This window comes from Fundulus heteroclitus, chromosome 22 (genome assembly GCF_011125445.2).
Source record: "Fundulus heteroclitus isolate FHET01 chromosome 22, MU-UCD_Fhet_4.1, whole genome shotgun sequence".
NCBI classification, from domain to species: domain Eukaryota; kingdom Metazoa; phylum Chordata; class Actinopteri; order Cyprinodontiformes; family Fundulidae; genus Fundulus; species Fundulus heteroclitus.
The window spans coordinates 28270974-28295576 of NC_046382.1; the positions used below are offsets into that span (position 1 = coordinate 28270974).

The 24603-nt window shown below is 39.9% G+C and overlaps 1 protein-coding gene across 3 annotated transcripts in view; it reads left to right on the forward strand.

Annotated features, from left to right (window-relative positions):
- The window catches only part of ctbp2a (C-terminal binding protein 2a), a 97048-nt gene that overhangs the window by 17766 nt on the left and 54679 nt on the right, over window positions 1-24603 (forward strand). For all 3 annotated transcript variants that reach the window (XM_021317218.2, XM_012863989.3, XM_036126765.1), the window contains exon 2: window positions 8366-8511. In XM_021317218.2, coding sequence (XP_021172893.1) covers window positions 8454-8511 — 58 coding nt within the window. In that variant the 5' untranslated portion in view covers window positions 8366-8453. The remainder of the gene's footprint in view (window positions 1-8365; window positions 8512-24603) is intronic.

Below are 24603 nucleotides of genomic sequence, written 5' to 3' on the forward strand. Positions count from 1 at the left end.
TTCTATCTCCAGCATGTCTAGACACTGCTGAAAGGTATTCCATTGTAGTTAGGCTTGAATCAGACTCTATGTAATTAGATCTGGGTCTGACTTCATGATTGGGTGGATTCCCTATAGGGATTCATTTGAATAAATTAAAATGAGATTGAAAAGTTTCTTTATTTCAATAATTAGGCTAAAAAAGTAACATGTTTCTGGTGTTTGCAACTGATGAAAACCCAAAATCCAAATTCTCTAAAACATTTGAATACAACACCAGACCAAAAATAAAGAGGTTTGGAAAGTTAAGTGGACAGAAAAAAAATGTTATAATAGGTGCAGCCTTGATGGGATTGTGAAGCAAAGTCCATTCAAGACTTTGGGGGAGATTCACAAAGCAAAATTAAACAAAATAAAATAAAAGAAATAAGCAGAACAGAAAATGGATTGATAATATTGTTTTAATCTCCTTCAGTTGAATTTTTTTATGTTTAAGATTTTAGCTGAGTTTATTCAATTTAGGAATAAATACATGATACAGCAATATAATCTTATAAGTGTCATGACATGAACAGATCATTTAAAACTAGATGAGCGAAGACAGCATGAGCATCTTTTCTCCACAGAAACCCAGGAATCAACGCATGGCTGTTTGAGCTTTACAGGAAACTGCATCAGCCTTAACCTGCAGGATTTCACCTGCACTGATTCCTCAAAATATCTTGTGGTTAAGCTTTCGAAAGTCTTATCCCCTCATTCTATCTAACTTCCATTTTTCAAATGCGGGATTTTATACTTTTTACATTGAGTTTGTTAGTTTATGTTATTCTGTGTTGCCTGAACAACAGTTTGAGGAATCCGTACAAGGTGTTAAACTCTGTCAATTATGCACCTTGTATAAAAAAAAACAACCTGAGTTTTATTCTTAGTTGCATTCACTATCAACCCTAGCACACATCTGCAGGGAGAACGATATTTCGAGCAATTTTTTGGATTCATCCTAAAGAGAAGATTGTCCAAAGCTCTTTTTGTCTGGTTTGTACATTTAGGAACAGCCTATGTGTGTTTGCACTTAAGTCCAAGCATTATCTGTTTCCTTGATTGAAGTGCAGGCCTGAGGTCTCTGCCTTCATGTTGTCTGTAAAGAGGAAAATAGAATGGACAGATTTATTACCACAATAAGGGGATCTTGGACAAAGCCTTTCACCTGTCAGCTTAAGTAGTCGAGGTTTAGACATTATTACGTGTGTGTGTGTGTGTGTCTATATTTGTGTCTGCCCGCATATTTTTGCATATATTCCACATGCAAAACATTTAATTCAGTGTGTGTCTTTTTCTGTGGGGATTCATTCCTTATGACGGTGGCGATTTTTATTACAGACTTTGTTTTAGTTCATTTGATGCGAGGAGCTGAAGGAGAGGGGGATGGTTGGGTGAGTGGGCGAGTGGGCCCAAAGCTTGACTGAATGTGGCTATCATGCACAGTAATATAACCATTATGCTATTCCCAGTGACTTAAATGAATAGGCATTAATGCAAAATTGTGCAATAGCCCAAGTCAGCAGTTAGTACCGCTGCAGTGTCGTTTTATTTAGAGCTGCGAGGAGCAAAAGATGGAGAGAAAGGAGAGAGGAGGAGGAGGAGGAGGAGGAGGAGGAGGAGGAGGAGGGAGGGAAGGAGAAAGCGGATCTTATAAAAACCAATGTAGAGGAGAAATTGAGAATGAAAAGGACGCTGTGTGCCCGAGGCTAACGGCCACATGCAAAATAAGGTAAAAGGAGGAAGCCCAGATGGTGACGCTGACAGAAGGATAAGGCATAATTGTTTGTGGCTGATGTATTTCGACAAAGAGAAGGAGAAGGAGCTTGAAAGGTACAGATTAGGAGTCTGAATGACAGGTTTACGCCGGCACCACTTTCACCCTTTTCGCTTCTCCTTTTCCTGCTGCCTTGCACCTTTAGGGCTATAAATCCTAGATTTGTTGAAACACGTATAGTGCTTGCTACACCATAGTTCCTCAAAATGTTGACTGAAGGGTATTCCTGTCATGCTTTACTCCTGGGTTAGAAGCAATAAATGTCAAGAAACGACATCTCTATCTCACTGGCCTCCAAAACGCTGTTACATTTATGCTAAAATGACTAAATATTCCAAACATATGTGCCTTTATTTTAAGGAGAAGATACCTGCCTGGAGTTTATCCTGGCAAGGCTGCATTAGGAAGAAAGGCGATAAATATCAACCACCAGAGAATAGATGTTTTCATGCTCTTATGCTAAATTGAAACCAACTTTCATATATTTCTGAAGGCTGTCAGATTTCCCTTCTGCTTGTGTGAACAGTCGGCTATAAACTTGCCGCTAAACCGTTTTGTGTGCGCTTTATTTTAAAGTTCACATAAATTATTGAAGGGCAAGGGGCCAATGGTAATCCTTTTCTTTTCAGGAACTCCACTCTATAGTATGGTCTCTTTCATAGATTTAAAGGACACATATCATCATTTCTATAACTTTATTCTTTTGATTGTGTTTAGGCTTGCAGCATTGTTTGAATTTGAGCGATGGGCAAAAAGGTGTGGGAAAAAAAATAAAGCGAGCACAAAACAGCCCATAACGTTGCCGAAAATTGCAGATGATTAAGGTCTGTAAGGTCAGAACACCAAGCGTGGGCATCAATTGAAAACAGAGAGTGAAGACAAAAGTAGTGGTAGGAAAAACACACTGCAATGTGGTATTAAGGCACCTATTTTTCTGTCTCTGTGTGTTTTGATGCCGCAAGAGATCAGCCAGTCTCTGTTTTGGCCCTGACTCGCCAAGCGAGGTAGTCAGAGGCCGGCATAGTGGTGGGCCGGGTTCACGGGTCAAGTCATTGAGGGATGTGGTTATGACGTGTGGTGTTTTTTGTGACCAGTCACTCCTAAATCATTTTTGGGTCATTTAAATTTAAAGCATTTCCGTGTCCCTTTTTAAAAGGATCTCAACACCTAATTTATCCATCGTTATTGATTTGAAGCGAACCGTATAGCTTTTCAGCTGTCTTTTAACCCCTACGCATTTCTCAACGCTCACAGCTGTCGGCGGCCTTCACTTTGGGTTTTGTGAATGGCCAGAGTGAGCTCAGAGGTGGCTCGTCTTCGTGGGTTTATGAAGAAAACCTTTCATGAAAGAGGCTAAAGATTAATAGCCTCGTGAGACCATCCTGATCTCGCGAGCTTTCAAGGTTTCACTCGCAGATCAGTCTGGCTACTCTCCGTTAAAGAAAATTTGGAGCCGTTCACCAAACGAACGTCCAATCAGCGTTGGCTTTGAGGCGGGTTGAGGTGTGACGCAATGGGAAGCGTGACAGTTCAGTCTAAAGAACATGGCGGCTTCAGCCGATGAAACTAGCGTTAGCGTGGCTATCGAGCAAGTTTTATCGGAATTACAGAGTATTTTTTTGCTGAGCTAACGAGCCTTTACCTGCAGCAGCAAGAGTAGCTTGGCTTGTGGTTGTGTTTTCGTCGTCGCTCGTAACAGAGCGACGACGAATCTGATTGGTTCATTTGGCCCGTCTATCACCAACATAGGCCAATCAGCTAACCAGTATTTTCGCCCCTTCCCAAAGTTACTTCAACGGAAGGTTTCCAGATGGATATGCGGAGCAAATCTATCTGGCGGAGTCAGGTAAAAAGATTAATGCAGGGATTTTCCCAGCGAGGATTAGGAAGTCAGGAGAAACATTGTCCGAGAGTGCTACTGTGGATATTTAACAATCTGACATGCTACTGTGTTATCACTAGTAGTGGGAAAGAATTAAAATAATCTAATTAATCAGAGGCTTTATATTGAATTAAGTCTTATTTATAAAAAATCTTATCAAACAGATATATTTGGAATAAAAAGCAAAATTTTTAATTCTCATAAATCCTGGTTTGTGACTGAAGCAATAATGGTTTGTGTTATGATGATGTACAGTACTATCTACTATACACATCCAGGTGCAGTTACATTTAAAATGCCTTAATGCAATCAAACCAGCAGCTTTGCTTTTCATACTACTTCAAATCAAGCAGCTATGTTGTAAAAAGGTTCCATATTGAATATTTTACAGAACAGGGTTTCTCTCATGTGACCCAAATGCAGAAACTTATTACTTTTCTGTCACTCCTATATTCTCATATGTGCCCTTTACTGCACAAATGTTTGTGGACAGTGAAGCCGCTGCTCTGTTATCCCCTACCTGACAAGACTTGCTTCTAGTTATACTTTAATCCTTTGATACTTTAAGATCTTTTCATTTTTTCCCCCTTCCCCTATCTCTACTGTCAAGTGCTGAGAAAATATGTATGTTCTCTCCGTTTGTACAAATAGACTTGTTTTTTTATACAGAGCTATAGATTAAAGGCATTTGATTTTATCATTGATAAAGCTACAAATGTGATATATGGAAGGAGTAGAAATGCTGATATACAACATGTTGTTTACTTGGCTCGGTCACAGAGAAAAACGTCTCAGAGCTGCAATTAGGTGTCAAGGGCTAAACCACAACAATTAAATCAATAAGTGTTGGTTATTGATTTAATGTATCAACGTGATCTGCAAAGGTCAGCAGATGTTTTGACTAACAGAAAGCACATAGCAAGTAAAAGCCATACAGTAAAAACAATAAAACTATAAAAAAAAATTCACCCTGGAAACCTTATGCTCACAAACAACAGCCGCCAGGGTTCAGCGGTCTGGCTGCTGACTCTACCAGAGCTGTCTGTCGTATCTGTAGCAAACAGTAAGCTCATCCTCAAGCTTTGTGTTTTTTCCCCCCTCTAAAGTCACGATTCCAGTTGCTTAACAATCGTTTTTGGGGGGTTTCTGCTATCAAATGTGAAATATCTTTATTTTTAATGTCAACAGTATGTGTGAAACACACTTTTTTTTGTTACCATCATAGAAAAAAAGAACCCCTTTATTTCACTTTGTCTCCCCTCCTGCTGTGATTTTAATGCTGCTCCCAACCTTAACAAGATCTCTGGAGCTGCTTTTTTTTTTTTTTTTTTTGGTGTGCTTTCTTCTCAGCTCGAAAACACAGGCGTGTCTTGTTTCCAACGTTAGAAAATGGGTTTTCTGCTGTGAAATATCTTTACATAGCCCACAAAGTGTCACATGGAGAAGCACTTCATGTATTTTAAATGCCATGCAGTAAGTCAACAGGTGCAACAATGCAACATAGCTCTTAGCGGGCCCCTTACTGTACTCTGACACCCGCCATCCAACCTTGTTAGGTTGAAGTGTTTCTAAATGAAAGAAATACCTTTCAGAAGGAAAAGCATGCCAAGCTTCAAGAATCCCCCGTTTATAAACTTGTCACATTGCTGCACTTTATGCTTCAAGCAATGCATTAGTCTGCAGTGCAGGACGTGTGGGGTTCCCTACAGAACAAACACATGAGCATCAACCACGGCTTCGTTGGATAACTCCACACTGACGTTATAAAAAGGTTAAAGGAGGTCCTATTAAGACCTTACAGTATATTGCAGGTTGTACAGAGTGCAGCGAGTAGATTAAATGCTACTAAGAAAGTTACATAACATCTGTGGCCAGGCATTCCTTTCAGCTGTCAAACATCTAGAACATAAAGTCTGCACAGTGAAAGTCTTGCCTGTCACAGACTGGAATAAATCTGTTACCAACAATATCATGAGCTTTGCATCACTCAGATCAGTCAGCTGTGCTTTGGTCACACTCTGGTAACATTCACAGACTTGTCAGGGAACCTGCGAACATGTCTACCCGACCACGACTAACACAGAGTTAGGTAGTGAGTGCAACCTCTGATCACTGAGCCAGGCAGTCCCAGGAGCTTGCTTTTTTTTTTTGTTGTTGTTGTCATTTTTGTGTGTGCTTGCAACTTTCTCCTCTCTTCTGTCTTCTTCTCCTCCAGCTCCAACCACGTATTTTCTCTCAGGTCTAACCCTTTATTGTTAAGTTACATAAGAGCACTTAGTCAACCGACAGTCGAGCAGCGACGGCGCTAAGGGCTGCAGGATAACCATACTTCCTCTCTGGCACTCCTCTGGCTAAGAGCTCTGCTTTAAGTTGCTGTTGACTTTTCAACCCACTTAGTAAAGTTAACTTCTTTTTTTTTTTTTTTTTTTTTTTTTACTTTGGAAAAAATGAAGTGCATCTCCTTGAATGAGTCAAATCTCTTCAATTCATTTATAGAAATTCTCCATTGTTGCCCAGGCGACCCAATCTCAGATCAGCAGAAGACAACCTAATGATGGATAGATTTAACTAAAAAGTATTCTTGAAATTTGTGAAGCCCCACCCACCTTACCTCTGCTGTTTTTTTTCTGTATTATTATTAATTTTAAGCTGGAGAAGCACCCACAATAAAAATAATTAATCATTTAGGGTTTGTCTTTAATTTCATTTGTTTCACTTTAGGGGGTTTAATGTGTTTTTACAAGGACTGCCAGTAGCAAGGGTGGGGAATTTAAAGCTACTAAAAGTAATTAATTCACAAAGAGTGGAATACAGTCTTGTATTTTAAATATATAGAAAATATACCCATTTATCCATATGTTGTATACTCAAAGCATAAGCAGTTACATGTCTCATGGGAAGCTGTTTTGATGATGATGTTGATGATGATGTTTATTTCAAAAGGAGACAATACACATTACAGAACATGCCATAATTAGCCACAAAGGCTAGTTTTCATCCGTAGTCCCTAAGGGTACCATGTAATGTACAATAAATATACATTTTGGTGCTTCGTTAGAGCAGCTTTCATTAATGCTTTTGTCAAAGTAAGCAGCTTTTTGCAAAGTATTTTTTTCCCCAGGAGATTTTCAAGTAAATGTATCAATTTGACCTGATTTGACCTGTACAGTTGATGTTTGCATTGCACATGGGCCATAGATGCCCTCATCATATCTTCTTCAGCCTATTCATAGACAGGACGGTGCAACTCCCCCGCCTGTGAGTGACTGTTTCCTGCTTTCCCTTTTGCTTAATTACTTCTCCTCTGACTCTCACATGTGGGTCTTTGCCTCTCTGGCAGAGAGTCATACTCTGTGGAGGAGGAAAGCTTAGGCATGCCTTCAAGCTGAAACGCGTTTGGTTGAAGAAAAAAAAATTGGCAAATTTAGCTGCTGTAATTGTGCTTGTTTCTAAGTTAAAATATTAAATCAAAACATATCACCCAGTCTGAGCGGCCGACCTGCCACGCAACATAACAGTGATGAACAAACGCATTCAGATTGCATGTATCGATACGTGTTAGTTAAAACCATACTCCGTCAACAATCAATTTGTGGAAGTGTATTTGGGATCAGGCCCCCCGGACAAACCCGGGATGAAACAGAGGTCAAAGATGCAAAAGCGCTGATAGAGCTGCAGTTGTAATGTAGGTGGAGGTCGCAATGAACTCATCCTGTTAGATTATGTTTTTCTTGTACTATCCTCTCCCTCCCACCAGCCCCCTTTCTGTCTTTATTCTGCTGATACAACCTCCTCCTGTCTGCTGAGTAACTGACCCACATTCCTCTGTGTGACTAGTTGCTCTTCTCGTGTGTGTGTGTGTGTGTGTGTGTGTGTGTGTGTGTGTGTGTGTGTGTGTGTGTGTGTGTGTGTGTGTGTGAGCTCACATTTGTGCTTGCCAGTTTTGTGTGTGTGTGTACATTCTCGTGCCAACTTCTGTCGGTGTTTGTCTGCCTCATCTTTCCCCACTAAAACAGAAAAAAAGACAATCCCCAGTGTCCCCAAGGTGAAGCTATTAGAATATAGTTTTATGGGGTCGCATCGATCCATTATGTTTTATAGGAGATCTCATGTGTTTGGTTATTTTCCTGGCATAGATTCTGTTTGATAAGAGGATTTCTTAACTGGATCTAAATCAAGGGCGCCTCCCTCAGATGAGACTCCCTCTAGTGGTGAACTTCTCTGTGGAGTAGTTCAGCTTTTTAAAAGCGTATAGACAGATTAATTGATTTCAATGACTATCAAGGTTTCCTTTTTTTATATATTATGTTTTCAGGACGTTTAATAATCTAATAACTTAACTAACCCTGCTGTTGAGTTAATTGCACTGCAAGAACATTCCTACATATTTTATTTCCACATTGTGCATCTTCCTACAGTGCAAGTGATGTTTTGCATAATTTAGAATTATGCTACCCCCACTCCACCCTCCCATTATATGTCGCTTTAAGTCACAGTTTATTTGGATTTTACCATCCCAAGGGCGCAGCATGTAAATGAGTTTTATATTAATGCGACTACAAAACATCCAATGCCGTAGTGTTTGTAACATGCTGTATTGTGGCATGTGTGCTTCCTCAAAAAAGGTTTTAAAAGAAAAAAGAAAAACTGAAACAAATGATCTTTGTCCATGCTTCCTTCTATTTCAGATATAAAACATCAACAAAGTAACTTACCGTGGATTGGAGCCTTAAACTTAAAGTCCAGAGAGGAGAGAGTCTTCAGATTTAGGACAGAATGGCCCTGGTTGACAAACACAAAGTGAAACGGCAGCGGCTGGACAGGATCTGCGAAGGTGAGTTGCTGTTCTTTCTCCTGTGATGTGTTCGATGAGTCAGATCTGAATGTGCAAATTGATCGTTTTGATCGCACATGGGATTGAATGTATTTATAATTGTTTTCGTCTTTGCTGCTAAAAAAATGGGCAACAAGCTTTTTAGCCCACAGCTAGAAGGCAGTGAGAAGCCAGAGCGATCACTTGAATGAGAAAGTCGATGCATCGTAGGTGTCAGAAGAAGCTCTGAGACCGGCTGAGGCTTCAGACATAATAGGATGGATGTCTAGCAGAGCAGAAGAGTGTGTGAGCGTGTGTGTGGGAGGTAAAGGACGCCTGGATGAAAGTCAAATGAGACTTGAATTTGATGTTACCAGATTGCTGGAGAGATGAAGAAAGGACTTTGTAATAGAGTAAAGTGTTCCTTTGAGCCCTTGAATTTTAAAAGCTTGTGGGACTGATTTGTGTACATTTGTGAATTTACATATTTATGGGTTTTAGATAGATAAGAAAACCAAGAGACATTTTTCTTTGTTTTGTTTTCTTTGTTTTTTACATGTTAACAGTGACTGTGTGTCAGAGGAGTGTGCTCTGTGTTGCACAAAATCAAACGTGCACATTTTCTCTGTTGTATAGCTTTGAGATGCAGTGGTTCTAGTGTCCCTTAGTCAATGTTTCAATTACTTTACTTTTATTTAGTGTCAAAAACTTTAACTATAGTTAATTGAGATCCAAAGCGGAATTTGAATGAGTGATTATGGCCTATTTTAGGTTGTAATTTTCTGTCATTTTAGGAAAAAAACAAACCATCTCAGATCCAACATTTTGATGGGATTTGAATACTTTAATGTCAAAACCATCAATAAAAATATTCTACTTTACAGCTGTGTAAAAAAATAGTTTTGTGTCTGTCTAAAGTTTTCAAATTATCCCAACTTTTGTCTACCCTGTATATTAATTAATATGGTTAGGAATCATCATCAGAATCCAAATCATCTTTATTTGGCCATAATTGTGGACATGATTAAGGAATTTAGCTTTGGTTACAGCGCTCACAGCATGCAGGCATTTGGTATACATACATAAATGGTATTTATTTGTGTGTTTTTTATGTAGACAAAAGGAAAAAAAAGGGTTGTGTGAGTTGTGAAAGTGCAGTACGTTGAATTAGTTTCACAGCTGTGTAGCTGACTAATCTGGCTGTAAGGTGCCCATTGTGTTTATCAGAGAGACAGCCTGCGAATAGCTCTCTGTAGCACCGACCTGAAGGTAAAAACGTTTCTGTGCTGAATGTGTGGGGTCTGCAGAGATGTTAGCTGCCCTTTTCCTGACCTTTGACCTGGTCAACCATGACGATCCTCTCTGTAGACCTGATGCTCCGTTGCACTTTGGTCATGTTTTACGGATTAGTCAAACCACTCAGTGATAGAGGAACACAGGACAGACTGAATGAAGGCCAGGTAGAAGACGACCAGCAGCTCCTGAGGAAGCTTGAACTTATTGAGATGCCGCAGGAAGTACAGTCTCTTCCGAAAAAGTGTCCATGTGTAGTATAGTATAGATGTGTAGGAGTGTGTGTGTGTGTGTGTGTGTGTATATATATATATATATATATATATATATATATATATATATATATATATATATATATATATATATATATATATATATATATATATATATATATATATATATATATATATATATGGCTAATGAAATAGGCTGCATTGGTCCTGGATTCAAATCAAAACTGGGCACGTCTGCAGGGAGGTTGCATGTTTTCCATGTACATGCGTGAGGACTCCTCAGGTTCTCCAACTTTGTCCAACAGTTTAAAAATATGCATGTTTCCCTGAGTGGTAAATGTTGAGTGCATGGTTGACCTACCCTGCTGTGTATTTTCCTCACACTCACTGACCCCTAAAGACAGCTACCTGATCCTGAGGACAAAACTCCTGAATGAATGGATGCAATTTTAATGTCACCAATTTGACAAAGAAATGTAAACAAGCCTAAGTCAATTTGTGCCATTGCCATTCTTACCCACATTCCCATCTTTTTTAATGGTCCCTTTTGGACCATTAATAAACCTTCTAATAGCTTGTTACAAAACCATGTTCTCATTAACTATAACTAATTTCTGCAACCATGTAATATAATTTGAATATTTTTATTACATCCTATTTCCATGAACTGTATCTTTGATCTTTGTTCACTACAGTCGACTCTCATCAATGATGGCAAAATGACCATGAATGATCAAACTAAACTATCATTGACTGACCTCCATTTGGTAGATTTTATTTGTTGGAGTCATAAATCCACATTCCCTTAGGCTATGAGTAGGTTATAGAAAATTAGTTTAGATCTTTGACCCTCAGAGAAGGTAATCAATGACCCATGGTGGGGACAAAACATGGATGATGTTTATGAAAAGTCTCACGGCAGGCTTTGATACCTGAAAAACCCAAGTATGAAAACACCAAAACTAGAAAAAGCAAAAGAAAATATTCTGAACTGAGAAAATTACCAGTGCCAAGATTGTCCAGCTGCAAGTACCGCTCTCAGGTCCCAAACTTTCTCAGGTCCCCACCACTTACAGGCCCATTACAGTGAAGTATTTATGTTCATACTAAACCTAATCCTAACTTTAATACATTTGGCAGTTCAGTCTCAAGTACCATTTCAAAGCCCAGTGGATTGTAAGAAGTCTATAGACGGACACTTGTTTTAATTCTTAGCCCTGTTATTCTGACCAAAAAGATGATGGGCTCCTAACAATACCAACATCCATTTAAATAATAATTATTAATAATACTGGCAAATATCAAACTAGTGCAATAAAAGAGATAAGCAAGTCTAAGCCAACTCGATTGTAGCCAACCAGTAGGCTCATGTTTTTTCCAGTAATCTGCCAGACCATTAGCATTATCAGGCTCTTTTTGTTAAATAAAAACACTGAAACCTTCTTTAACCCTAGATTCACAAGGTCTTAATATTTGTACAGGCATTATTATTGCCAAAAGAAATACTAGCAACTGCCAAGTGAACACCCCGCTGAGCAATGAGCCAGGAATGATCTCCCCAACACATTTTCTTTCTTCTTTTCTGTCTTCTCCCTCTCAACTAAGCATAATATATGACAAACATGAAGAGAGATGCTGAGTAAGGACCCCCCCCCCCCCCCGTCCCCCCTGAGAGAAGTACATGCACACACCCTGAGATGTTTCTATTATGTTCCAAGCAGCACATTCAGCATATCTCAAATGAAGAAGAATGTCTCCAATGGCTTCTGCACCAAACCCTCTGCACAAGATGGGAACCGGTTGGTCAACATTTGACCTTCTTTGGCCTCTATTCCAAAAACTCAACCCAACCTAAACCTAAACCCAACTCGGAAATTTTACCCCTAACTCTTACCTAAGCACCAAGTTCATTGGCATATCATCAAATTATGAATGGTTTATTAGTATATGTACAGTTGTGACCTGGAAGAGAATTCAAAGAGGTTTCCTCTGCGACTGTGCAAACCAGAAGAAACGTCATCCACAAACAGAAAGATGTATCAGGCTGGGTCTTACTCTGGCATTAAGAGTCTGCAACTGTATACAGTTGCTACCATCCACTTAAAAAATCGGCCATTTTTAAAAAAAAAAATCTAAGATGCCCATCTGATTCATGTTTTACTAATGCTCCTGGTGTGGAGCAGTTGTAGTTTCTCTATAGTGACACCTACAGTGTTGGACGGTGGGGTGAACAGTAAGTGCAGCGCTTGTCAAGGTATAAACGGTTGTTCCGCTATGTTGCCCTACTCCATTCCCATTGCTCACTGCAGTCCGGCATTTACACATTACCCGGAAAAAATCTGTCAAATCTGTCTTTTCTTACCCTCGTAGCCTTTTGCTTGAGAGCAGAGGCTGTCAGAGGCTGAGTAGAGAGAAGTTAACATAAAGCGCTCTTTTACAGTGAAAAACTGGTGCGATTGAGGCATGGAAAATCCATGGAGAATGAGAAGAGGAAGAGCTTACTGTAGGAATCCTATGATCCACTAACCCAACAGAAGCAGAACAGCACCTGGTTTGCTGTGTGTGCTGATAGGCCAACCTCTAATAAAGCAAGCTTTGAAGGTGAACACTAAGGCTTTGAATCATTTATTTGAGCCATAATTTGTTTTATAGTACCCTTTGATCTGTGACGTGATAGAAGATGGGGGGAAAAAAACTCTTAATATACTACCTCAAATGATATATAGTAGTAAGACAAGCCTTTGTAGACGGGCGCTAAAACCTTAACCCAGGGTATTAGAGCGGTGGCGGCAGAGGACATGTCAGTCTGCATCTAGACTTCATCTTGCGCCAGCTCCACGATCCAGGGACATACGCCAGGATCCTTCTTGCAAACTTCAACTCAGCCTTTAACTCAATCAACCCTGACATCCTCCACCAGAAGCTCACCCAGCTCACGGTGCCACCCTCCACCTGTCAGTGGATCACCAGCCACCTCACCGACCACCAGCAGCAGGTGAGGCTTGGCAGTATCTTCTTCTGCCCAACAACAACCAACACCGGCGTCACACCCCCCTCCTCTTCTCTTTATACACTGACTGCACATCTGTGGAACTCCTGAAGTTTGCAGATGACACCTCTGTCATTGATCTGATCCAGGATAGTGATGAGTCTGCATACAGACAGGAGGTGGATTGGCTGGTCCACTGGTGCGCCCAGAAACCACCTGGAGCTAAAACCACTAAGGACAGTGATAAAGTCTTCAGAAGAACCCCCCTCACTCTGCCCCTCCTCACTATCTGCAACAGCACTGTATCTACTGTGGATCACTTCCGGTTCTTAGGAACCACCTTCTCTCTGGACCCGCGATTGTCCTCACACCATCAGTAAGAAGGCCCAGCAGAGACTATACTTCTTGCAGCAACATGAGAAGCACACCCTTCCTTATGAGCTGCTGATCGTCTTGTGCTCATCTTTCTCTGTCTGGTTCAGTTCATCCACAAAACCTGACAGATCCAAACTGCAACAAACAATTAGAACGGCAGAGTGGATGGGAGGTCATCATTACTGACCTCCCATCCATTCACGAGCCGTCAGAGGTTATTCAGACTTTTACCTTGAAGTCGAAGTTTCTATCCCTAAGTAGTGACTCTGAAGAACACTTCAGGGTACACAGCTATTCTGCTGTGGGGAAAAAAACTCTTCTGTAAATAAATTTCACTGAATAAGGTATTTTCTATTACAGATTGAAGTTTGCTGTTTTGCTTGCCGTACTTGTCTGCCTGTTGCCTTACACAATGCGAGTGTTGGAATCCAAATTCCTTGTTTGTACCCACAATGTTGGCAAATTAAGTTGATTCTGCTTCTGATTCTGAGTTGAAGAGTAGCTAGCAACAGCTGTTTTAAAGGGTTAAGGCCACCCAGCTCCTATACCAGCTAAGTAATAGACATAGCATTTTAGAGATATGACAGGAATAATGCTTTTTTTTAAGTTTGGGTTAAAAAAACGCTGAAAACGTTTTGCTAAACCGTTCCTGCACCAACACCCATGTATTTTTTAACAACTAATTCTAAGCTATGAGAACGCCTTCATTTTTGATGTGATGTTGTTAGACTTTGCCAGAATACGTATCTATAAAAGCAGTACTTTTTGCTAATTAAAAGCCAGATTAGTTACACGTTGTCCCTTTAAGGGCTACTGTAATAAAACACTGACTGCTGTGGTATGAAAACCGAGGAGAGCCCCAGTAACACTAATGATGGATTGAAACAGAAGACAAAACTAATAATATTTTCGCACACTTGAAAACCACTAATAAATTTAGCAGGTGTTTTTTTTTTTTTTTTTTTTTTTTTTTTACACTTTTTATAGATTATAATGTAAGTGTAGTAAAGCTATTTGTAAGATTGTGTTTACAGTAGTAAGTATGATTGTTACGTTACTGCATAATCTTTTTAAAGTTTTTGTAAAAATGTCCTGATACCATGAAATCCTATATTTTTACTCCGTTATTGGTTACCCGAACCACGCCTAGTTGTACCATTTGCAAGTAAAGACACATTAGATAATTTATTTTGTTTTATAATACAACCTTATAAATGCTTCTTTGTTGCACCTGATTTTGTCTTTTTGACTGTTTTGACTATAATAAATTGTACAGCTTTTATGTCAAACACATAATGTCATGCAGTCAGTTACCATGGCAATGTTTTATTGGATTTTTCATAATTTCTGATTTTGCAATGAGCCGGTTTCAACTTAAGTGAATTTTCTCAGAAAGATTAATGTTCTTTGTGCTGTTGAACCTCAGAGTATGAAATAACATCACTCCACTTTGTTCATTTCTGAGAAAATCCCACTGCAACTATTTTATAGATTCCTAAATGAAGCGGTGATGCTGCTGTTTCCATCCTCAGAATGAAAGCCACATGTGGCATCTTAAAACTCTCCAAACCACCAACCCTTTCCCCTCCTGGAAACAAATTTCCCCCTCTGTTTTCCTCATTTTTTTTTTAAACGCAAGAGGAATGATTGTGTGCTGTCTAAGCAATTTGTGAAATCATATTACAGTGTTTCTCTTGCCGCCTTTCACATCTTCAGCAGAGTCCATCTCTCATATCAACAGTGAAGTCACTTCTCTAAAGAGGAAGGGGGATTTTTTTTTTTTCTGGTGCAGTTAGTCATCACAGCTGCTCTTAAAAATGTGTTGAAGAGGGTGATTCACATCAGTGAAGTTTAAAGATCAGAGGGTGGTGAATCACGCAGTTTTCACAGTAGCATTAAATCCACTCAGTCATATAAAAAAGGGTTATTTTAAAACCAGAGGCATGGGGTGTTCTGCACCATAATGTCAAAGCCACCCACTATTATCTATAAACAGACTGTTGGGACTGAGGCGTGAAATACAAATCAAAGTTCATACCATGTGTATTGACAAAAACAAGAACGTTATGGAGTGATTGTGATTGCGCCGCAGTTATGGTTTGAAGTCGATGAAACGGCGAGAAGAGCTTCCCCTAATTTCCATTTATCTTCTGAGGAGAACTGTGTCAACCCAATATCTGGTTCCTAGCAGTGATTACATCTCTGTGATGGGTGGACAGCGGCGACGCGTCCGCGGGCCCAATCACATTCGACATGCCTGATCCAGTATGCTTGTTTACCCCACATCAAGTGTGGTCACGGTGCTGGAATGTAGATTTCTCTGGTGCAAATTTGAAAAGTACATTTGATGGGATTCACGTTATTTCTGAGCAAGAAGTGGGCAGAAGATTAATCAAATTACACGCGTCAGAAATAAAGACAGAAAGAAGCAAAATCTGTGGAACTGGAACCCGAGTGTGTTTGGGTTGACTTATAGCTTATTATGATCAGATAATTGGGGCTTTCCATGGGAAATTGTTGTAACAAGTAAACTGGACACGTTGGACACAGCATGTGATCTGTTCAATTAGCAAACAATAACTTATTGTTTGCTTTCAGACAATACGACATGTGCTGCACGTAACAAGATCTGAATTCATTTCCTCAGAAAGATCTTTTTCACCATGTAAAAAGCATGCAGTTTTTCTATTAAAAAAATTATATAATCTGATGAAAAAACTGACGTAAAAACACCAAACCAAGATGAATCGTTTCACAAATGTTTTTACATTTATCTGTGATGTACATCCTGCCTGATTCAGCCAAAAATCAAACAAACGTGTGCGTGTGTGTGTGTGTGTGTGTGTGTCAGATATCTAGAAAAATAAAAAGCTGCTGTGACTTGTTGCATAAGTCTATACATCCTTTAACCATGTAATATGTCTGCCTTTAATTATGGAGAATGTGATTACCTGTAAGTAATGTTCAGCTGTCCAAGGAGGGCATTGTTTTTTCAGTTCAATTTTATTTCTTTATATAGTGCCAATTAACAACACATGTCATCTCAAGGCACGTTACAAAGTCAAATTCAATCAAATCATCCAGACAGATTGGTCAAAACGTTTTCCATCTAAGGAAACCCTGTAGATTGCATCAAATCTTGACAAGCAGCATTCACTCCTCCTGAAAGAGCGTAGAGCTACAGGGAGAGTCGTCTGCGTTGTCCATGGCTTTGCAGCAATGCCTCATACTGAGCATGCATGAAGCGACAGTGGAGAGGAAAACTCCCCTTTAACAGGGAGAAAAACCTCCAGCAGAACCAGGCTCATTGTGAATGGTCATCTGCCTCGACCGACTGAGGGTTAGACTAGACAGAGCAGACACACAAAAACACAGAAGCACACATTGATCCAGGAGTACTTTATATGTTATATGTTCATGGCAGATGATCTGTCTCCCTGGATGGTGTCACAGCTAACAGAATACCAGACCAGGTATACCTATTATGAAGAGAAAAAAACAAACAGAAGACAAAAAGTTAAAGGTTTGTTGACATTGGCTGAGTTACATAATTTAGCTTAACTCATAGTTTGCATAGAGATTACAAGGTATCAAAAATGTTCAAAGATATCGGTCTTGAGAAAGGTACTTAAAAATTATAAGCTATTATAGGTTAATCATAACACTTTAAAAACTGTTTCAAGAAAATATGGAACTAAGCCTGTGTAATTACCCAAAATAGAAACTGGCCTGCCAGGAGGCTGACATTAAAGCCGAGGGAAGCCAAAGCTAGAGGAATTTCTGGTTAATAAGCATTTGTTCTGCATTTGACAACAGTGTCCTTTATTCTCCATATTCTCTATATCAGCAGTTCCCGAACCTTTTTTGGAGGCGCACCCCTTCTGTGTCCCTACTGGGTTGACGCACCCGCAATTTTCCAAAAAATAAATAAATAAAATTGCATTTGCAGTTACAACAACACAACCATTTTAACAAAGGTTATGGAAATAAAATTAGAACATAATTTCAATTAAATTACAATAAAGTTACACACAACATCCACAACAGGATCCTGAAGATTTCCAGGTGCATTGGTGGCTCAGCCTGGAGCCAGAGAAAGAAAAAGACACTCAGATCGCCGACACCTCCACAACGTGAAACGCTTCTGAAGCAGAGACCATCCAGGTGGATTCACAGACTAAACTCTGATGAACTATCTGTGTGTGTTCTCGCCTTATTTATTTCATGTACCAGCTTCTAAATCTGAGTCTGACTCACAATTTACGCAACAAAATACAAACACGAAGAAGTTTAATTTGATTTGTGTCCGATGAGGAGCGAGCGAGCATGAGAGAGAGAGAGAACTGGTAGAACGGCACATAGTAACAATAACAGAGCGATCCATAAAGCTGTTATTACATATTTTGAAAGCCAAACTCTGAGTGTCTGCCAGAAAGCTGAAGATGAGTAGGGATTTTATTTTTGAGCATCAGGGTTGGTCTTAGTGGTAGACACAGCTAAGCAAAAGGTTTGAATCACTGACCCGTTTTCCACTAACTAAAAGATCAGTTTTCAGCTACAACGTAAAAGTTGCCTGTCTCAGTAAAAGAACAGCCCTCTCATGAAACTCATGCTCAAAAGCCTAAAACTGTTACACACAAGACCAAATCACAGGCAAACAAAAAAAAAAAAAATATTATAAAGCAAGGCTTCACAAAGTATGCAATCTGGCAACTAAATGACCATCACACAACTATAATTTCCCCAACCATGCCACCAGAACAACCAAAAAAAAGTTACTTGTTACCAACATAACGTTTAAATCCAACTTACTAAAAAATGACTACTCACAAACACCTTACAATTTAATAGATTTGGAAAGCATTTGCAAATGTTAAAAAGACTGAACTCTGAAATTGAATTAAAGCGTGGTTCAGCAAATTGTTAGTTTAAGAGTCTGCAAACTTGTACAACGGTTGTCACAGCGTTTTATTTTCGCGTCTTTGTCCTTGTTTTTGCATGAACTTAATTACCAATTAAAGTTTATTGAGAGCATTTGCGAAATTATGACTAAACCCTGCTGATGATTGGCAATCTTTAAACTCTTCATTAATTATCAATATCTTAACAAATTCTCTAACAAAGCTAATGAGGGAGTATTGTTTAGTTTTAATAGCCCCTTCTAAAACATATATACAGTGGAACCGCTGATCCTACTGTGTGATTGAAGTGCCAACAACAGTGTAACAGCAATAAGGTAAATGTGACAAACATCTGCTCCCAGCTTCAGCTCTCATGCTCCCTTAACACCCCCCCCCCGCCCCCCTTTTTCCCTCCAACTCCCTATCTGTCTGCTCCTCCTTCTGTCCGCTCCATCTGTGTACCCAGCATGCATTTTGGCTCGGGCAGCGGTGCAAAGTCGTTGCCATTTAGCCAGAGCTAACTGACTGATCCAGGCAGGGATGGCATGCGAGAGGGTGCTGTGACGTGAAGTAGGTCGCGGGGTGAAAGCCACCCTCCCTCCCGTCGTCCCGGCTGTTGGTTTGTGATTGGATGCAAACACCACAAGGTGGGGTAGTGGAATTTGTCATGAGGAGTTCATGGTGTTGCATGGATTGCAGTGATGTGGTAAGGCTTGATTGTGCATCGTGTTTCTTTCATCATTTGACCAACCTGAAGATTTGTGACTGCTAAAATACAATGAAGACAAACATTTCTCTTTAAAAGTATTAAACAACAGGGACATCAAGGGAGGTAGGGGTGAAAAACTGTTCCTGATGTCATCTTTTTCTTAGCTTCCATCTCCCGTTTTCCTTCTCATGTTCTGGCATCCAGCTCTGGGATGAAGTCATCGGAGTGGTGTTTGGCTCACTTTCTTCCCTCTCCCATGAAACCACTCTCCCCACCTACGGGGCTTGTTCCAACCTCCCCTCAAAACCCACAACTTCCCTTACAGGCTCTAAGGGAAAGCTGTGGGAGAACTAATAAGCTAGGAAAGGAAGAGCAGCCCAGATAGATAGACACTATATTGACAGATAAATAACCCCTTTAGGGCAGTTAGAATTAGATAAATGATTTACATCTGCCAAATAGCAGAATGAGAGAAATGGTTTTTATGCTTTCTTTAAAATCTTAAGCTTACGAACATTTACATTTTATTTAGTAGAACTGCGTGAAACCTTTTGGCTATTCTTCCAGAAGCTTCTCACATGTGTGGCTGAATCATTCCCCCTGACAGAACTGGGCTAAGTGAGATCAGCGGGTTGTGATGGACATGCCAAAATATCGACTTTGTTGTCCTCGCGCCCCTTTGTAAGTTATTTGGTGGTCCATTTGGAAGACCGGTTTGTTCCCAAGCTTTAACTTCCTCACTGATGATGTTGCTTTGACATTTTTACATTCTGTTAATGTGATGTCAATTATTCTGTGAAGTGCACCGATTCCTCCACTCCCAGCTGCCACATGATGCTGCCACACCTGTGCTTCACAGTTGGGATGTTCTTCTCAGGCTTTAACGCTACATCCTTTTCCCCAAAAAATTTTGTAATTGTCATTATGGCCAAAAACCTCAAATGTAGTTTCGTTCGACTGCTGGACCTGCCATCAGAAATCAAGGCATTTTCCCAGTGTGCATTTGCCAACTGTATTGTGGCTTTTTGTGTTATTTTCCTCGTCACTGCTTCTACCTTCCTGAGTGGCCTTTCAGGACTTGCTTCCTGCCGCACTCACAATGACTACGTTGCAGCTTCAGTGCCGGCGCCGCAAGGAATCCAAATCATTGAGATCAGTGTGTACACTCACAAGAAGAACGTTTGGCCGGACGCCACAGGGGCCCCGGCTCAAGCTCCTGAGAATTTCAAGAGCCAAGCAGGAAAAGTTAGGTGCCAGCGTCAGTGTGAGCGGCTGTTTGCAGCAAGCCCACACTGGATCACGACCGTAGTGTGACTCCGGTGTTGTATATTGTAGGATGACGACATCCTCTTACCATCTCAGACAGCATTTATACAATCTATTGCTTTGGTTCCAAGATGTATACGCATATTTTGCACATTTCCTTGAAGTGAAAGGAGAGATGCGGGATTAGGGCGTAACATAGCCGATGCATAGGCACAGCTGCAGAAAATAAAATCCTACCATTTCAGTTTAGCCCAACAGACATATTTACCATTTAGAAAAATAGCAGCTATACTCTCATTGACTTGTATTTATGGTCCATTTAGTGGCTGTAGAAAGGCTTTCAGGGGCAACGTATTCTAACTGGATTCTCAAACGCAGCAGCTATGTACATACTCTCTGCTAAACATGCATTGCAATTTATCTGACTATATCATTCTCTGCAGCGGTATTGTTATTGTAATCTCATTTTCAGTTACTACCCCCCTGCCACACGCTCCTGCATGCGTTAGTGCATTTACCATTCAAACCATGTCTTTGCTACGTGACGTGTCGCACTGTAGGGGACAGTTGTGTTTATTTCTGTTGAGGGCGAGCGTTCGCTTTGAGTTAGCATGATTTCGATTCATGTTTGGGCGGCTGGCCAGAGCCAAGGCTTTAGTGACGGATTGCACATGCGGATGTAAATGTGTAAGGGATGTAAATGAAGAGCTGCAGACGTCGCTGTGTTCTGCGTGCCTGAAGACCAGCAGAGCGGGGTCAAAAGGCTGTAAGGCTGAAAGGAATTTTAAAATCAGCTTGTTCAGTGTAATCTCAAAAATGTCATATAGAGTGTTGGCTGTATCAAAAGTGAAAGCATCGGCACACATTTGCATGCCCAGACTTACAGTGCAGTGAAAGTATTTATAACCCTTCAAAATTTTTTATAGTTTGTCACATTTCAAGCTCAAAAATCAATGTATTTTGTACGATGTTATATAGTAAACTAAAGTAGAAAAAAGATCAGTAGTTTCCGGGATTTTGCGTATTAAACCTTGAAGAGTGTCATACATTTATATTTAACTCTCCTACCTTGATATCGTCAGACATGATCATGTAAAAATCATAGTAGACAGGCTGAGCACAGAGAGCATCAATCAGACGTGCAGCCAAGCGGCTAACTCTGGAGTAGCTGCAGTGGTTCACAGCCCAGGTGGCAGAATATGTTGATAGGACAACTGTCTGTCGCTCCTTGGCACTCCAAATATCTGGCCTTTATCAAAGAGGGGCATAAAGAAAGCGATTTTTGAAAGAAAGCAGTAAGAACCCTGATGTATCACAGACCTGGTGTCAGTATATCAACCCTCCAGACCATACAGGTCTTCTGGCTTAAGTATACTCTACATTTCCAGAACCAGAATCAAACATGGAGAAGCAGCATTTAGTTCTTTTGCTCCACTAATCTGGAATAAACTCCCAGAATACTGTAGAAGTGCTGAAACCCTGAGTTTCTTTAAATTAAGGATAAAGACCTATTTGTTTAGAGTTGCCTTTGAATGCCTTAACGTTGATGTTGTGGTGCACCTTATCGTATATCTTGACCTGCTGCTACTATTCCACTGCAGTGTTAATGTTTTCTTCTCTTTGTTCTGTTCATGAACAGCACGTTGCATTGTCTTATTACTGAAATGTGCTTTACAAATAAACTTGCCTTGCCTTGATGTGCAGTTTGACACAAACCATGCAGGGAAAGGATCAAACATGTGCAAGCTAGTGCTCTAGTCAGATGAAATACCATCTGAACTCTTTGGCCTGCATACCAAAGACACTGTACACCATTCCTCCCAACAACATGGTGCTGCCACCACACTTCAGTAACAGCGAGGTTGGTCAGAGCAGAGGGGAAAATGGATGGAGCCAAATGCAGGGAAATCCTGGAAGAAAAAAGCTCTGTGTTTATTACATAACACATTCAGCTCCAAATATGACTGTCATGTAGTATTTTAGTATCATGATCAATGTTTTATTTGAATCTTGAAATTTGAAGATACCAGAGGAATGTTTTATGAAATATCCTGAATTGCATCTCATCGTTAATTCAGTTGACATTTTAACATATTTCATACGTTTCACCAGGCAAGCCTAAATCAGCTCAAAGTCTTTTTAAGCTTCTACTGGGGCAATATTACTCTATAAACCTCCTGCTTAATTCCTAAATCCTCCTGTTACAGTGACTGGCTTTCTGTGCAGAGTTTAGAAACAATGGCAAATTACAATTTGATTGTCAAACATTGTCTACTTTTAGACAATTACAGGATTTATGCATTTATTTTATAGCATGTGCATTCTTGTTAGTATTAGATCTGCATACACACCTCTAGCTTTGTTGATATTTGAGGTTGAATTTGTGGAGATGTGTAATGTACTCTGCTCTCCCGAGACTCTGGAGAACCAGGCCAGAGGAAGTAATGAGAGGAGTATAGAAGAGAAAAGAAGAAGGCCAATCCTGGCCTTGTTATGGATTTTATGCCATATTTAAGCAGATCTGTTTCCGTTTCCGACATGTCTCAGCTTTGAACGACATTTGCGAACAGTATTTTAGAAAAATACAGCTTACATGAGGTCCTACTTTCAGAGTGCCTTGCAAGAGCTCATAAATTACATGATCCTTTTCCAACAATCAATGACTCAAACAGTTATTAAAACCTTTGAAATGTGAAACCATAGATCTAAAAGGTTTTTACGTGGTACATAATTGCTTCTCCTTCTTCACTCTTTGCCCATAAACACACAATCTTACTTCCAGGCACATGGTCTAATAGTAAATATGCACAAAAGTGGTCATTTTACTAACAAATACAGCAAAAACAAACAAATAAAATATAAGCCAAGAGAGCACAACCATTTAACATTTGTATGTAACCATAGAGAACTACTGGTGTGGAAATTCCTAAAGTCATAGTACCATGGCCAACCTGCCACTACCCTGTTGGTGCATGGGGATGGTGTTTTAGATATTCAAAGCTTGGATTATGTGAGCGCAGTGTGGCATGTGTTGTGAGTTTTGGCCATGCATAGTATTTACATGTAGGCCAAAAAGTTCAAATATGGGTCTTTCATGTGGCCAGAGCACCTTCTTTTACATGTTCTGTTCTTCACATCTTTCACCCTGACCTTTCTGGTGTGTTGATCTTCATGAGGCTGTTAGTTCACTAATGTTCTCTGATAAATGTTCACAGAACTAAAGATAAATTATAGAGGCAGACTACATGTGCTAATAAGGTAACTGGTAAAGGCAACTGGTGGCAAATTTTATTAAGGGGCGTTGAATTAAATGGGGCAAATTAATTAACTCTAGACTTTTATAGTTTTGAACTGTAAAATAATGACTGCCATTTATCCTCTTCTTTCTTTTTAACATTTCTGCACTTACTTATGTTGGTCTATCATGTCAAATCCAACAAAATGTATTGATGTTTGTTGTAATAATATGACAAAATGGGAAAAGTAAAAGGGGTTTGAATAGACATTTTAGTGTTGCCATTGGTACATTTTATCTTAAAAGAGCAATAAGCAATATTTCCCCACTAGGTGGTACTTGAGCACTGTCTGTAGACCAAAACAAGATGTATGACAAGCCCCTCCCTCTCCCACGATTCTAGCTGCAGCCCAGCCCATCTTTTCCCCTCTCACGCATCGCCTTCTATGCACATATTTGTAAAGGATAAAAACACAACAAAACAGCATCACCTTTAGGATGAACATTTGAAGTGAAGAAGTAAGTAACTCAAAACCTGATAATGCTGTTAGCAAAATAATATTTTGATCTGCTGGGGGTTCTCTCCGCCATGTTGCTTCAACGGTGTGCTACTCTGGTGGTGGCATTCTTGGTCAGGGAGGGGTTAAGCCCATAGTGGCAACTGTTCATGTGCATGTACGTGCACATGCGTACACATACATGCACGGATGGCCGGCCCAGCTATGTAAACAACAGACAGGAGAAAAACACAGAGAGATGTGATGTTATGTTATACCATAGTCCATCTGAAATATTACCTTTATTTCTTCACATCACTAGTTTTAAGTTCTTTCTGTCTAGAATAATGAAATTTTGCTTATTGCGCCTTTAAAGAACTCATGAATGGCAGTAAAACTCTGTTTAATTAAATACAACATGAAACGTTATTTCGTCTTTTAGCCTTAACTCCGCTCACAAGTTTTACTTTGATCTGTTTGACTACTCACTGTTATTGTCTTCATGTTTGAATATTTTTTTCTCACATCAAGTAGGCTTTTAGTTCCTCAATTGTACTGGGGGGGAGGGATCCATCATCTGCGTCTTTTCTCTGTGATCCTGCAAGAAAAGAAATT